General features: G+C 38.6%; 2 protein-coding genes across 2 annotated transcripts; one reads left to right on the plus strand and one right to left on the minus strand.

The window, feature by feature from the left end:
- Positions 1-1,471: 1,471 nt before the first annotated feature.
- On the plus strand, positions 1,472-6,524 carry LOC130170084 (ATP synthase subunit alpha, mitochondrial-like). The gene is made up of 11 exons (XM_056377210.1): positions 1,472-1,625; positions 2,110-2,185; positions 3,248-3,417; positions 3,596-3,769; positions 4,323-4,489; positions 4,613-4,913; positions 5,132-5,356; positions 5,466-5,573; positions 5,718-5,862; positions 6,029-6,179; positions 6,312-6,524. The coding sequence occupies exons 1-11, from the start codon at positions 1,566-1,568 to the stop codon at positions 6,388-6,390; spliced, it is 1,656 nt and encodes a 551-aa protein (XP_056233185.1). The 5' UTR covers positions 1,472-1,565; the 3' UTR covers positions 6,391-6,524.
- A 4,298-nt stretch (positions 6,525-10,822) lies between these two features.
- LOC130168937 (phospholipid phosphatase 1-like) lies at positions 10,823-16,542 on the minus strand. The gene is made up of 6 exons (XM_056375296.1): positions 16,048-16,542; positions 13,716-13,867; positions 13,286-13,566; positions 12,516-12,573; positions 12,083-12,259; positions 10,823-11,778 (listed from the first exon to the last, which is right to left on the minus strand). Exons 1-6 carry the CDS (start codon positions 16,103-16,105, stop codon positions 11,653-11,655), a joined length of 852 nt encoding a protein of 283 aa, XP_056231271.1. The 5' UTR covers positions 16,106-16,542; the 3' UTR covers positions 10,823-11,652.
- Positions 16,543-17,020: the final 478 nt, after the last annotated feature.

The raw sequence follows: 17,020 nt of genomic DNA on the forward strand, positions 1-17,020 counted from the left end.
ATGCTTTGGCTGTGGTAGCACTACTGTTTTGGTCTCTACCGGACAATCTTCAATCTTTGGTTCATCATCTCTTATATTCATTCTGACTGGTTGTAAAAGTTAAAGAGTTACCTTTCAAAGGGGACTAGGGTTATGGCTTAAGAACAGTTACCTTTTTTTCATTTTGGTGCTTTATTTTCAGGCTTCTGCACAAAAGCAGGGGTGTCTGTCAAGGAGTTATTTCAGAGTACACTGAGAACCTATGCAAACATCAATAAAAACATATGGAAAGAGAAAACTTTTGTTGAAAAAGAGACCTGATGGCTGTATTGTAATTATTAAATATATATATTTTCCTCATATATGCATCAATGGGGTTAAGAGAGGGGATTTTAAATAGGTTAGGTTGCACACTTACATTTGATCATTTGGCAGATACTTCAGTCCAAAGTGATGAGTTACACCATGGGAAATGGGGGACTCGACAAAGTAAAGGCCCACCATCTTAAGTTCGGAAATACTGCTATTTTTTCTTTTTTTGTGTGTACTGGGTGCCACTTTCTGATAAGACACAATTTAAAGGGTTTATAAGCTATAATTAAAGGATCTGTTAATTGTTTATACATAATTTCCATATGCTTTATAGATCAGTCATAAGCTACTAATTAGAAACAAGTTTTGGGTCACCATGCAAATGTAAAAGTTGGTAAACCATTAATAAGAACTTAGAGTTTTGCATTTTCTAATCAGTCATCAGGTTTGCAATTATAAATGTTAGTATGACATTAATAACGCATATTACATTTCTCAATTTCTATTGAGCCATTAGCAAACATTAGTTAGTCACCTGCAATTATAATGTTGATAAATCATTATTAATTATGCATGTTTTTGGACTGTGGGAGGAAACTGGAGCACCTGGAGGGAACCCACATGTGCATGTGGATAACATGCAAACCCCACACAGAAAGGCCCCAGCAAGCAGGTTAGGACCTTCTTGCTGTGAGGCAACAGTGCAACCATTGCTTCACCGTACCGCCCTCTTTCAAGTAACAGCTTAAAACAGATTTCCCAATTACAGTGTTGCCTGTTGGACATTTGGAATGAGAAATAATTATTATGTATAGTATTTTTTCCTACTGTGGTCCTTTATTTCGTAGAAGTCCCTTATTATTTTTATTTAATGTAGTTCTGTTTATCTTGCCTTGAGTTTTTATGAGAGGTCTTTGTATAAGCTTGTACTTTCCTACCTTTCATGCACAATTATATCTTTTAATGTTCAAAGAAATGAATAAATTTAAAAAAAAGTGTTTATGAGCATTTTCAAGTAAGAATAAGTTTGATAAATAGTTTTTAAACTTAAGTAGTTTATAGTCTAAATGTGGGCCCAGGTTTGTCCAAAATAAAGTTCTAGGTAAGGTAAAAAATATAGCGGCCAGTGTCATCTCCCTGGCGACAGGTGGCAGAGTTGAGTCGTAAAGAAGGAAATTTTACTTCAGTGTCACATAAATAGAAGAAGAGTCCATTCAGCCATTACATTCACCCACGGGCAGCGGTGGAGGACAGGTCATTAGCAACCCGACAAAATGCTATCCGTGAGAGTTGCAGCAGCTTTGGCCAGAACCCTGCCAAGAAGGGCTGGATTTGTAAGTATTTTACTTAAACAATTTATATGGAAGATGCAGGAAGTTTGTTTATCATCAGTGTGAACCTTGTGGGCGTGAAGGGTAATGTTAACGACACAGGCCCCTAGCTAACTTGTCATCCACGTATGAATGCGACTCAAAACGCTACTAATCTGTCCTCGTTCATATTTCGTGCTAACAATCTTGAAATTGTTTATTTAAACGTGTTTGTGTAAGTTGTCCTTGTGAAGCGTCAGTCTTCGTACTGCAGCAAGCAACGCTAAAGTTAGCACGCAAGCTAATGCTAGCTGCCAGCTAACGGCTCATTCAGCCACGCTTTGAAGGTCAGAAAGTCTGACAGCGGATGTCTTCCCCGCCGCAGAAATCTACACCAGCTCCGCTATTAAAGTGGACTTTGGTTTTAGAAATGGTCGCTGCAGATATGTTCAGTGCAGTTTTACTTGCAATCTACGTTTAATTTACTCTGAACTCTACTTGAGCACAGGTGTCCAAGACTGTACCGGCCGCCTGCGTTGGGGTCAACCACCTCCACACACACAGACCATGGCTGCAGAAGACAGGTGAGAAAGCCAAAAACAAAATGACAGAAACTTTATCCTTCACTTCTGTTCAGCATCCAAAGGTGATTGATGAAGGTCATTGATGATACTATGTTTCCCTGAGCCTTTCTTGGTGACTGCAATGTCAGATTCACAGAAGAGCCGTTCGCAGGTGTACTTGTCGAAAGTCATTGACAAGACAAACCAGCTGCACAGTATTCCCTTTTAAACAGCCGTTTTTAGGAACACCTAGCGAAAAGTAATGTAGTCTAACACAGGAGTCCTGCAATAAATCCTAGCTTCATGATGGTTGTAATGTTCAGTTGGTGTTGAAACTGTTTCAGAAAGGTGTTGATTCTGTGTAATAATTTTCGTATAGTGTATTTTGTGTTTCTGTTGAACTACATTACATGTAATGATGTATTTTATTTAGCCTACCCTTTTGTTCTAAAGTGGGTCGACAACATAATAGAAACACTTGCACTTATAATGCATATAATACAATTCAACAGCATCACAAATTGCGGCCTCCAATATGGCCATAAAGTTGAAGTTATGGTGTATCATAGTAATGGATACTTTATTTATCCAAAGGGAGAAACATATATTGTAGCTGCACCATACAACCAAAAGGTTAAAACCACAAGATAAATGGATTAACCTGGGAGGCAAGAAATGTCCAGATTTAACCGTACAAAATAGGCTGATACAGATAAAGATTATGGATTATACACAAACAGTTAACATTTGTTCACATTGTAAATGTAAATATATGGGTATACAGACACCAGAATGTAGTGTAATGGGATTGAAGTCTAATGGGCTAAATGTCTGATCAGGCAGTATGATTTATACTGGAATACATGGTATAAATAGGACATTATGCAGATAGTTTATAAATTATGCTGTTATGAACAAAATCGAATTGTTTTCAAGGTTCATATCCAGATACTTGTAAAGAGATCTCTTTCCTTTAGTTTTTCCCTTTTTTTAAATTAGAATTAATCTCGCCCAAGACAAGATTTTGTTGCATAATTTTCATGAATGAATGAAGTTTCATATTGTATGTCTTCTTTTTCACAGGCACAGCCGAGGTGTCTTCCATCCTGGAGGAGAAGATCATGGGAGCTGACACCTCTGCAGACCTGGAGGAGACAGGGCGTGTGCTGTCCATTGGTGATGGTATTGCCAGAGTGTACGGTCTGAGGAATGTCCAGGCAGAAGAGATGGTGGAATTCTCCTCTGGTCTGAAAGTAAGTCTAAAAGGACACTGTTCTGCACAAAAAAAGCAACAAAAAAGAAAGTTTTCCTGAAATGAAGGTTGAAAGCAACACAATGTCTTGAACTTGTCTTTTATTTTTGCCTTGTATGCTAAACTAACAGCAACTATTAATTTGCTAACAAGTTGTAAAACGTTTTTTTTTCTTCCAGGGCATGTCTCTGAACTTGGAGCCTGATAACGTTGGTGTTGTGGTGTTCGGTAATGACAAGCTGATCAAGGAGGGTGACATTGTGAAGAGGACTGGTGCCATTGTGGATGTTCCTGTTGGTGAGGAGCTGCTCGGCCGCGTGGTGGACGCTCTGGGAAACGCCATTGATGGAAAGGTTATTTGAGATATAATTTCTTTTTTAATGAGAAGTAAATCAACCTAGATTAAATTCAATTATGATCTAAAGATGACTTCTAACTGGGGGCTGTTAAAACATTACTGTCTTTCATTTATTATCATATTATGTAGTTTTTGTTTTTTTTACTTTCAACCACTGAATCTAATTGTTAAACTTGATGTCTGTTAATCAACAAAAAACTCTTGTTAAAATTTATACCAGTCTTGGATAGGCTTGGTTAAAACAAGCTTCCCAAATGACAAATGTCCACTGTCTCCATATTGATAAGCATCCACTTGTGTGGTGGGAAAGAGTCAACACATGAAGAACCTGAAAAATTCTTACTCTTTTTTTCTCTGGTTAGATAAGTTAGTTAGGTTAATAGCTGCATATTGATTACCTGAACACCAGTTATAAAATAGAATGTCAGCTGTCAATTTAAGAAAAAAAGAATGCATATCAGAATTGTTGCTTGTTTTCACTGAATAGATTTATTGACCATTTAAGATATTCATATGACAGCAAATCTTAAAAATTATTTTTCTCTCAGGGTCCCCTTGGCTCCCAGATCCGTAGGCGTGTTGGACTGAAGGCCCCTGGTATCATCCCCCGTATCTCTGTGAGGGAGCCCATGCAGACTGGAATCAAGGCTGTGGACAGTCTGGTGCCCATTGGCCGAGGCCAGCGTGAGCTGATCATTGGTGACAGGCAGACTGGGTAAATGCTCTGTAATGGGGAAATGTTTTTGCTGTGGTTTGGGCACACTCATTAATCAAGAGAGACTATAGCTTTAAAGGCTATGAATATTCTTTCATCTAACTGGGCATCTTCACTCTCCAGCAAAACCGCCATTGCCATCGACACAATCATCAACCAGAAGCGCTTCAATGAAGGAACTGATGAGAAGAAGAAGCTGTACTGCATCTATGTTGCCATCGGACAGAAGAGGTCCACTGTGGCTCAGCTGGTGAAGAGACTGACTGACGCTGATGCCATGAAGTACACCATTGTGGTCTCTGCCACTGCCTCTGATGCTGCCCCCCTGCAGTACCTGGCCCCATACTCCGGCTGCTCCATGGGAGAGTACTTCAGAGACAATGGCAAGCATGCCCTGATCATCTATGATGATCTGTCCAAGCAGGTGAGGATAAGTTTGCTGTGGGAGAGTGACACAACAAAAATTCAATTTGTAGCTTGAAATCACAATTATATAAAAAAAAAAAAAAAAAAAAAAAATTCAATAAAGGTTTCCTGTAATTATAGTCGACAAAAGTTGGAAAATATTTGAGTATCACTAAGGAAATTTAAACAGTATTCTTAAGTGCAGCCTCGGTCAATTAACGTTTCCCCTTCTATCAGGCCGTTGCCTACCGTCAGATGTCCCTGCTGCTGCGTCGTCCTCCTGGTCGTGAGGCCTACCCTGGTGATGTGTTCTACCTGCACTCCCGTCTGCTGGAGAGAGCTGCTAAGATGAACGACAACTTTGGTGGCGGCTCCCTCACTGCCCTCCCCGTCATTGAGACTCAGGCCGGTGATGTGTCTGCCTACATCCCTACCAATGTCATCTCTATCACAGATGGACAGGTTTGTCTTGAAGTTGTCCTCAGCTGGTCTTGATAGTGGTTTGCCCCATTCATAATATGTTCTGAATAAAGCTATTGTTATACTGGCTATCTTGATCTGTTTGCTTCAGATTTTCTTGGAGACTGAGCTGTTCTACAAGGGTATCCGTCCCGCTATCAATGTGGGTCTGTCTGTGTCCAGAGTAGGCTCTGCTGCCCAGACCAGAGCCATGAAGCAGGTAACATCTGGCTTGGAAACTTGTTTTTTAAAACCAGGCATCTGCAGTCTTTACATTCAAATTTAAAAATGCATTCATCAAGTAGGAGGCTACAGTCACAAACATTTTCTAACATTTTATATTGATGTTCTTTCTACCTCATAGGTGGCTGGTACCATGAAGTTGGAGCTGGCTCAGTACCGTGAGGTGGCTGCCTTCGCCCAATTCGGTTCTGACCTGGACGCTGCCACCCAGCAGCTCCTGAACAGGGGTGTCAGGCTCACTGAACTGCTGAAGCAAGGACAGTACTGTGAGTGTTTTTTTTTTTGTTTGTTTGTTTTTTACAATTTCCTCTTCCCGATACATTTTGCAACAAATTAAATTTCGAGGAAATTATAGAATTGAAATGTTTGGCTGGTATTGCATGTCTCTTTAAGCAAATTTAGACCATTAAACTTCTTGTGACCTTGCTCCAGCTCCCATGGCCATTGAGGAGCAGGTAACAGTCATCTATGCCGGTGTCAGAGGGCACTTGGACAAGATGGAGCCCAGCAAGATCACAAAGTTTGAGAAGGCTTTCCTGCAGCACATCCTCAGCCAGCACCAGGACCTGCTCGCCGCAATCAGGTGAGAGATTTCATTTATTTTTTTTGCTGAAATATTTTTGAATGACTCTCACGACACTTGGCCCACAAGTTAACATGGGTATTTATTGATTTTAAATGACATTCATTTGACTTTGCCTGCTTTGTATTTCAGGGCTGATGGCAAGATCTCAGAGGCATCAGACGCTAAACTGAAGCAGATTGTACTGACCTTCCTGTCCAGTTTCGAGTAATGGATAGCACTTGTCTTGTTCTTCAGTGAGCTACCTGTTTGTTTCCCCATTAATGCATATATATATATATGTGAACACACTGAAGGCCAAAACCTCCATGTACAGATTTCTCCAAATAAAATTTTACAACCCTACTGTGCTGTAAAATTGTTCTGATTGTGTGCTTAACTGCAGTAAGTTTAGTGTCTCGGTTGGAGCCCTCTGAGCAGATTTCACCAGTGGCAGAAGAAAAATTACTAGCGAGAAAAACAAACAATACTTTTGTTTAAACACATCGAATGCATTTTTGAATTTTTGTCGGGCTGTTTCATTGTACCAAAATGTAAAGGTAACAATGCACATACAAGACTCATCTGTTTACTGTAATGAGTTGTTCATAAGAGCATTATGTCCAAGAGGATAAATTAATGGGTTTAGATTGACTTGACAAGTATCAGTTTGTTCTACACTGTATTCAGAGTATGAAAAGAGTGAAGTGTAAGCCTAGTTTCTCAACTATGTTTGAGATGATGGTGTGACATGTTTGATACTACGGTAATAAATTCAGTGACTCGGTCACAAATCAAATCCATCTTGCATTGTCCTGTCTTATGTCTTGTTGAGACCTTTAGAATATTTATAGTGTTTTGATCTCCGTCTTCAAATCTATATTGCATTCCATAACTTACAGTGCATTTTTATGCACTTTATATATTTGAAAAGGAATTGAGGCTCTTGTATCTTTTCTGTAAAAGATGATTGAGAATGTCTAAGTAGGGCTGCAACTAATTTATATTTACTTATTTGGCAGATGCTTTTATCCAAAGCGATTTACAAGTGAGGGACATCACTAAAGCTTATTACTTTATATTATTTCAATTGCTAGTTATTTTGTCCATGAAGTGAAAAAATGCTCATCAGAATTTATCTAAAACCTAAAGGTATTTATTTTAAAATGAAAGAAACATTAGTAGTAACTCCTCATTTGAGAAGCTGGAACCGTTGAGTGTTTTGTCATTTTGCTTGAAAACTGAAACTGAACTGAAAAAATTACTCAATTATCAAAGAAAGTCTCAGCTCAGTTTCAGCATATACTGCAGCTTAAGATCATTTAGTGCAACTTTTATACCATTCATGTCCAGCAGGTGGCGATAGATCCCACAAAGGAAACTGAGCCACTCAGATTAAACGTCAGTGGTGGAAGAAGTAGTCAGGTCTCTTCCATAAGTGAAAATAGCAATACCACAGTAGAGAAATACTCTGCTACAAGTAAGAGTTATGCATTCAAAAATATTACATGAGTAAAAGTATTATTGTCATAATATACATAAAGTACCAAATCTAAAACTACTCATCATGCAGAAAGGCCAATTTCAAAATAATGGATATTATATTATTATTATGCAATAATGAGTACATCACTTAATGTTGCAACTGGTAAAAGCTATTTAAACATGAGTCTGTATTTGGCCTGAGTTGCTAGAGGCACCCGCAACGGTTAGGTACAATCAAACAATTGGTGGGTTAAAAAATAACCCCACCTTAACCCCTCCTCTGGGTAACTATGGTACGGTAGAGGATTAGAGATTCTGAGATGTAAAGATTTGTGGCGGCCAAAGTTAGCAGTTAACTTTATTGAAAATATTATATTTTATCTAGATATTAAAATTTATAATTTTTTTAATTGTTTGAGGTCAAATTTAGCAACTTACGTTATATACAAGGCTTCATTTTAATAGGAAATGTATTTATAACAACATTTCATTTGTGATGGCAAGAATTAGCAGCTAATGTAACTGTCACTCAGTATCAACCAACCATGAAATCCTACCCACCATTTGTCTTGCAAATCCAAGCCCAATTTTGCCAGTTGTTATTGGGCCCTGAAGTACAAAATCTCTATTTGTTGGTGTCATCTAATACAAGAACAACGTGAGACAGATACAGCTATTCAAGTCAAGTACTTCTCTCTGGATTATTCCACCTGAAACTTTAAACTTTACTCTCTCCCAGGCCAAATTCAAGACCACTTAGGGCCTTGTTTGAATCCATTATTTACTTTTTTTTTTTTCTTATTGTCTCATGGGAGCCAGACAGATCCCTGTATGAGGTTATCATGTCATTGTCTTAAGTGAAGTGTGTGTAAGGAACATAATAGTGTGAAGAAAATTAAATTAGTGAAATAAGATAATTGTTTCAGTCACAATTCTTTAAAAGCTGTCATTGCACACTAGACTCTGAGTTGCTTGTTTGTTCAGCAGCATCACTGCTTGGCAATAAAGTGGAACATGTGACTGAGAGTGAATGGAGCTGCTCTCAATAGCAACTATTGTCGAGGTCAGCGTGACAACAAGAGAGAGCTCTGTGGAGCAACAGGCAACATGATTGGTCAGATTTCAGACATTTGGAAAGTAAAAGCTGCGCAGTTTTTCACTGGCCAAACAGACTTGTTTGTGATATATAAAAGATACATCTTAACATACTTTGGTAGTAGTTTCTTTTTTTTTTAAGTACTTTCTTGCAATCTCTATTATCTCTTTATTCATAGCATGCATACCTACAGTTTCAAATTAAAAAGCTTTGGGGAACCATTGTCTGATAAGTCACCCTGTATTTAAGATGAACATAAATGACTTTATTAATGGTAAATGTGTCATTTACTAATGCTTTATAGATCAGTTATAAGCCATCAATAAGAACAACTTTTGGGTTGCTGGAAAAGGTTTACAGGATATTTGCACTACAATCTAACAGCTTATTAATAACTATAACTACAGATTTGATGTATTATTGTACCACCTTTACTAATCATTTTTTAACATTTATAGATCACTGACTAACTTTTTCTGATGGCATTTTACAGCCTGAGGAGCCCCTTACCCTTTATTAATGGCTAAGTAAAATTTGTGACTGGAAGGGTCTACCATATTAATTTAAGTGATAGTTATGGATTTTCCACAACTTGGCAACCCAAAAATTGTTCTTATTAATGGCTTATAAATCATCTGTAAAGCATTAGTAAACAATTCATAAATCATAGATAGAGCCGTTTTAGAAAGGGTTTGTAAATGGCACCTTATCAGAAAGTGGTACTGTGCTGGAAAAGGAATCTACAAAATACCTATTCCTGTTCCTCTGTGGCAGCACTGTGCATCAAATCCTTTGACAATGTATCTTAAATGTGAACAAAGAAGTGCTCTTATGCTACTTAATCAAATTTGCTCAATAGTGGTTACATCAATACATTCCTGAAAATTACATGTTGATGTATGCGTGACTGTCTGTGAATGTCCGGCTCGACAAGTGAGTGACTGAATCTTAATGGAAATAACTGAGGAAAACCTGAGTTTCAGACGAGGTAGACGAGGTTTCAATAGGGTGAAAGAAAGCTCACATATTCAGGGAGCAGTTTGGAGTTCGTCTTCAAGTTGAAGTTAGAGACTGAAATGGGAAATGGGACCAGGTTAGTAGTATGTTAGTTATACCTACAAATGAAATCAAGTATTTTGAACATCACTACCATAACTTTAAGTTGAACATTCAACCTTTTCTGCGTTCCACAAAAGTTACTGTTAAAGTTGTTATAGCCACCATTTTGTCATATCTTTGACCAAGCAAATATTGACAGACATCTTTTAAATACTGTGCAAATAGCCATGTTCAAGCTTTATCTTTAGGTAATCTTTTATTAAAAGTGTTTCATGATGGATGATTTATATTTTAGTAGAATTTAGGTTCCCTGTAATCAGTTCACTGCTAATCAAGCTAGACAATAGCTGTCTGAGGCAAATGAAGATTTAGGACCAAACAGCTACAGATAGTTGATAAACTAAAGTTGAAATTGATCAGTGTGCTTTATTGTTGTTGTCGCTGTGTTAAACTTCTCTTTAGCCTTGATCTCTCAGCCACTTTAATAGGATTTAAAGTCTAAAGCAGATTCTTAACCCGGGCAGTCACAGCCAAGGATCAGCGCCTCTCTGCTGAGGACTTTCCGTGGGTGAAGACGAGGTGACCTTAGAAGCAGCGAGAGTCTGCGATGCTAGTCTGTTTGTTAATGTGCTAACTGGTGCTTAACCTTCATATGCATGATACCCATGATAACAAACAAACACGTTTTTCCACTGACGTCAGAGGGGGTGTCCTTACATTTACATGCTTGTGGTCTGTCTACACAAACAAAGCCACTGAAAGTGCGGTTTTGTTTGGTAAAACCTTTCTTTCAGGTCTGCATTTCTGAGACAGTTTGGTTTCTGATTCACACTCTTGGTTTCTCTTCCTTGCCTAAATACCTGACTCTGCAGTCTGTGTATTTACTGGAAAAACACAAATCAAATGATTCTACTGCGGCAAATGAGTCTACACATTATGTAAAACGGGAACCTTTTACCATTCACTTTCATTATATATGCCTTGTATTCTCTACAGACAAAACACGCAGGAATCATTTCTCTCATTTGTATCAAAGTAGCAAAATGGAGCTCACTTTATTTGTCTCATTTTTTTCCCCAGTCCTGCTCTAAACAATACTGTTTAAAGCTTTTGCATGGACAAAAACATATAGAGCTTCATACAAATAGTAAAAACAAACAAAAGTGAATTCACTGTATTTTCCATACATAACAATAAAATAACATCAGGTATGGGACACAACAGCAGGTAGCAGCAATCTGACTAAGGCGAAGAATTTAACATAAAATATATTATTTATGAGTTCAGGCTCCATTTTAAGTTTAAGGACAGTCCAGGTTTTCTTATTCACAGGTGCCAGGCTCTCTACAAGCCTGCTTGCAGTGCGCACACAGACGCTCATTATATTCTGGGCAAAAGGAATTTCATTCATTCAAAATGGCAACATCAGACCAATATACACTGGAAACCACATTTCCAACGAGCTTACACTGTAAAATGCTTTTTTTCCTCTAAGTTCAACCCAACATGCACAACTGTATTTTGTTTTGTCATTCCATAATTAACTGTATTAAATTGTATTTAGCCAAAAACCTGTCAGAAACTTCTGCTTCTTTATATCTCAGTAAAGTGCAAACACGGTTTTATGTAGTACACTTTCTTGCTGTAATCAAAGTTTACTGACCACACCAAAGGTAGCAGGTTAGGCCTGCAGGCTCCAGCGTTGGTTCCACGGGGTAAACTGTGTTGATTAAATGCACAGGAACAGCCAGCAGTTAATATGGAAGACTTGCAGTTCATTGATGTGTTTTAGGTCCTCTCTGGCCATTTTAAGTGACAGAGGCCCTATACAGAATTGTCTTTCAGGCCTCAGATTCAGTCAGTGCTACCATAGTGGTTCAAAGTGGAAGGGTTTTCCCCTAAACTGGTTGGTGAGGCTTCTTCCTCCTGGGATATCACCGCGTCCACTGGCTGTTCAAAGAAGTTGGACACACAGAACACCTGCAAAAAAAACAATGGAATTCATTTTACTGTAATTATTATTCATATAACAGTGTTAGACAGTGTGGGACACAGTAAGATGATTTTCTAACCTTAAAGCTACTCAGGGGGAAACAAAAGTGTAAAACTGCATGCTCAGGGATTTAACATCTTTTTAAAAGCAAACATGGTCAATGAGTTCTTTCTGAATATGTTTTCTAAATAAATTTATTTGACTTTTTCAATTGCATATTGTGGTAATGCTGCATAAGAATTCAGGGCCTTGCTTTGCTATTATCCGAATAGACCTTTAAATTAAACTTACTGTGAAAATAGCCACTAGACCCCCTTGCAGGAGGCCAGCAAGCACGTCACTCCAGTGATGTTTGTAGTCAGACACCCGGGATAGACCCACATACACAGCAGTTGCAATCAGGAAGAATTGGATGGTGGGACGCAGAAGCCTCGCCCATTCTGACTTCAGTCTGGCTTGAATGTATAGCTACAGTAAGAGGGAGAAAATGAATCAACATTAGAAACAAAAAAGCCATGGTCCATGTTGGGAGCTAATACCCTTGCTGAAAAGACTTATGTAGTTAGATGTTTTTATTTATTAGCTCATGAAACCAGGTATAGACAGTAAAGTAGATAGGTCAAAGCTATATATTAGAATTTACATTTTTTGAGCATTTCTGCTACTCGTATGTAAGTCAAATTTTGGCTATAGAGTGTTTTTAAAGAGGAAAATATGTACTTACTACAAGGAACAGCATGCAGTACATAGAGAAGGATGAGTGGCCAGAGTAGAACGACAGTCTACAAAAGACAAACAAGAGATATTGAATGAAATTAGGCAGTCACCTTAATCAAGTCACTTTTCATGACAAAATGCAAGATCTATCAAAATCACACTCTACCGTGCTGATATACATTGTACTGCAAGCAACTGGGCACTCTTGGATTATCCCAATGACAGTAGATAAAGATGGACGACGCGTCTCCACTTCCTCCCAATGTACAAAAACAAAGCCAAAATACCCGGACACAGGCGCTGCCATTTTGCGCTGGTGACGTCGTTCGGAGGCAGAGTCTGCACAGTAGGGATCAGAGTGTGGAGCCGCGGTATTGAGGCCCCGCCAATACACCAGCCCGACTCAACTGCGAGTCAATCACAGCTGTCGTTCAAATAACTAATTAAAACCAAACTTATCAGAAAAATGAACACTTGAATATACATCAGTGTAATAAGAACTAGCTAAAATGATGGAAACCATCTTTGGGAGAAATTTATTTGACCTATACTTTGGCTAATTTGTGCTCCACTAATGTGGAGGTCGTTTATGACCTATACTGCAGCCAGCCACCAGGGGGTAATCAAGAGTTTTGGCTTCACTTTCAAGGAGTTGTCATGTCGTCCATCTTTATATTCAGTCATTGGATTACCAGGATCCACCCAGTGAGATTACCCACTGCAACTGTTACACAATGCTTATAATGCTCTTGCGGATTTCATGCTCAGGACCATTACCTGGCCTCATCTACCAGGAACTTCTCTCCATTGCAGGTGAAGTTCTCAATGTATCCACCAGCTTTGCAGTTGATGCGATCCCAGACTGGTTTGCATACAGCCAGGAAGTTTGGCCGCAGTCGACCGATGGAGTACTTTGCTATGTCTGTCAGAGACTGGCTGGCAGCAGCTCCAAATACATAGCTCCCAACAGCTTTGTAGACACACGCCACATACTTTGTCCCTAAAGACTGGTTCTTGATGCGAGACAAGTAAACAGAAAGGCACTCGCCACATACGATCTGTAACAGAAGAACAATAACAATAGTAACCTTTTCTCAAGCAAACAGTCACACTGCTTGGCCAAATTCAAGATGACAAACAATACAGCTGAACTTCTTTTTGCAGTGACATTTAAAGGTCTTTCGGATGTAGCAGACTGTTGACTTACCACGATCAGTGTGAAGGGGATCATGACTCCTCCCAGCAGCTGGTAGGATATTGTGTCCTCTTTAAGAGGGTATCTGATGGACTCATCATTACAGAAGAAACCCCGTTTGAAAGGGTTGTGTTGTGGGGTGAGGATAAAAAATGGAAGTCCAACTGTTAAAATGAAGAGAGGCAGATAATGTTTATAAATGACACCTCATTGACAGATTTCAGCTTGTCTTCCACTTCATATCATCAAAATGTACATCATGCTACACAAGTAACTGTAAATACTCATGTGAGTCAGGCTGATGAGCCACTGCTACTATTACACAATGCTTATGTTATTATTATTTAGTCACATTAGGAAACCTGACATGTTAGGATAACACAGGAAGCTCCCCTCTTAAGAAAGAGGGGAAGTAACTGTGTGAAAACCTTTGTGGTGAGTTCTGTTCAGAAATTGCTGTTGTTGGTTTCAATCAGTTGCATGCAAAATTTATCTTGCTCAAGGACATAAAGTTACGCAACAACTGAATGTTGTTGCCAACATTCTCAATGTTTAACTTTAGACAGTGGAAAAATGAAGGTACAATGTTAATCAGTCCAGGAATCACCATCAAAAAACATAAAACATGCTCTGACGTGCTGTGTTTACAAATAGATTTTTTCCATCCCGTCACAATATGTTTCATTTGCAGCTTTTCTGAATATTAGAAAAACCGAACTGAGATGAGATACATGACGTATGGATGAAGTGGAGTCAGTAATGCATTGCTGGGCATTCTCCAAGTATGATTACTGGTATTGCTGTTTTCAGGCTAAATGAGTTATGACACAGTCACAGAGCTTTGTAAAGGCCTGTTTAAAACTACTGCAGGGCAAATTACACTGACTGGTGTCTTTCGAAATTCTGAATGAAATGAAACTGAGTGGAAATTACATCAATGGATTATGCTCATTTCATCATGCAGTTAATCTTTCAAAATACTATTTAGTTCAACTGGGATGAGTCTGTCTTCTGCCTAAAAAAGAGTCCAAGATAATCACCAAGAAAGACAAGAGCATGAGTAGGAGGAAGTATGATAACAGTTAAATAATATCCACTGCTTCTTTGTTTGATTAGATTATATGTAAGTATTTAATTATTGATTGCACATTGTCTGCATGAGAACTTCCAAATCCCCTCTATGCTGCAGTTGTTGCAAAAGAATTATGTTTTTTGGCTTGGTTTGGTTTAGTTTATCAACAACATTTTAATATACTTATGAAAGTCCATCATATCAGACTGTGTCATGTATAAAATTATAAAGTCCTGGATTTATACACATTAATGTCCCTATAGTGTTTACACAGTCCTCCAACTTTTATCAAGAAAAGGACATCCATTCACTGTCCAACATTAAGATACATCTGAGAAAAATAACAAAAACTGAATCATGTCATCATGTGATGAGTAAAAGTATTTTTGTACTTTTACTTCAGTGCAGTTTTGAATCCAGGACTTTTACTTGCAGTGTTTCTACATGGTGGTATATCTACTGTTACATCAGTAAAGTAAAATTACAACGGACTGCTTCATCTACTACTGATTTTAAAGGAGTGTCCAGGCCAAGACAACAGCAGCACATACTGTACAACCTAGACTTCACTGAGAATAAAAGAAGGACTTCAAATAAACTAAACTTTGATTTAGCCTAGGAAGACATGGCGCTGTAATGGGAGATTAGTCATGGTTGCTTCCAGCTCCAAAACAAAATGAGAAAATTCGTGTACAGTCAGCAGTGAGGTCAATCACAAGACAGTGAATGCAGATTAATCACAGGGATTGTCTGGAGCTGCGTCTATCTAAATCTTTATCAAACCTGGCAGCTATCAAACTGAACTCTCGGATTGTCCCAAAAAGTGCAAAACTCGGATTTAAAATAAATAATTAAAGCTATGATACAGATCTTTTTTAATGTCTTTTGTGTCAGTATCACTGGAGCATTGTCAGATATATTTTGTAGTCCTGCTGCTGCTTGTCTCTGCTATGATTACATTCCAAACAGTAAGCTAAAAATACAGCTTTGCTTGGAAAAACACACATACACAGGGTGGGACTTTGTTGCCCTTTTTTCCATTTTCCTGCCTGGTTCCCTCAACCTCAAGCCTTCCCATGCGTGTTTTTATGACGTCTATGTGAATCATTTGAATTGATTTGCTTATACAACTACGTTAGGCCTATATTATATGTCTATCAGTCATGTAGAGGTCCTGTCATTTCTGTTTGATAATAATGTAAAAGAAAGTCTGTAGCCCACTTTAGAAACAAACAAGAGGGATTAACAAATCAGAGGATTAGGTTTACATACCGAGGATGAGGCAGGTAATGTCCAACAGGATGAGAGGAATCCCTGAGGCTTCAAACATGTTGCGTCTTCTTCGTCTGGAGTCTGTCTTTGCAAAAAATGTCCGGTCCCGACGGTCCCGGCTGCTGCTGAGCGGCCGCCGGCTGCTTTTAGGCGAGACGAGACGCAGCCTTTCTGCCGCACATGTCTCGCTATTCCAGCACAAGATTAAAACACACCAGTGTCATTGTGCTACCACAGACTCCGGGGACTGCCCGAGAAGCTAAAACTACCAGGGGATTTTTTTTTTTTTTTTTTTTGGAAAAAAAAAGTCAAATGTACTCTAGGTTTGAAAAAAACACTCAACTAAAGGCTAAATCTAATCTAAAACCACCACACACGTGAAGAGCCTCTCACCCTTTCAATTGCTCACAAACCATCGTAACCCAGACTTCTTCCGCTCATGATACCGTCCTCTGATGAATCATTGCCCGGTGAGGCACTAATTCAAGCGCTCCTCTACCGTTGTGATTAATGCTGCCTTCACGTACATCCGGGAAATATGAGCAACGTAGGGAAGGCGGTTGGGGCGAGCAATTAGGATCAGCCAGGGAGCAGGGAGTCAGCATTATTGATTTGGGTTGACTGTGGAGAAAACGTGTGCCTGAATAAATTTTAATATGTTTTTTAATCATTTCATTCTTGTAAATTAGTTGAGTGTATCAAAGGGCAGATATCATATTACGGAAGCTCGTGCTTTTTAGCCATCTCATGTTCATTACAACTAAATTGATGTATTTTTGACATTTTATGCCATACTATACTATGACGTTTTTTGGCATTTTTACGCCATACTATACTAAGATCTTTTTTGGCATTTTTATGCCTTACTATACTATCTCGTTTGATGCCTGACCATACTATCACGTTTTTATGACCTTTTATGCCTTAATATAAATTGATGTATTTTTGACATTTTATGCAATACTATACTATG

This window comes from Seriola aureovittata, chromosome 5 (genome assembly GCF_021018895.1).
Source record: "Seriola aureovittata isolate HTS-2021-v1 ecotype China chromosome 5, ASM2101889v1, whole genome shotgun sequence".
Taxonomy (NCBI): Eukaryota; Metazoa; Chordata; class Actinopteri; order Carangiformes; family Carangidae; genus Seriola; species Seriola aureovittata.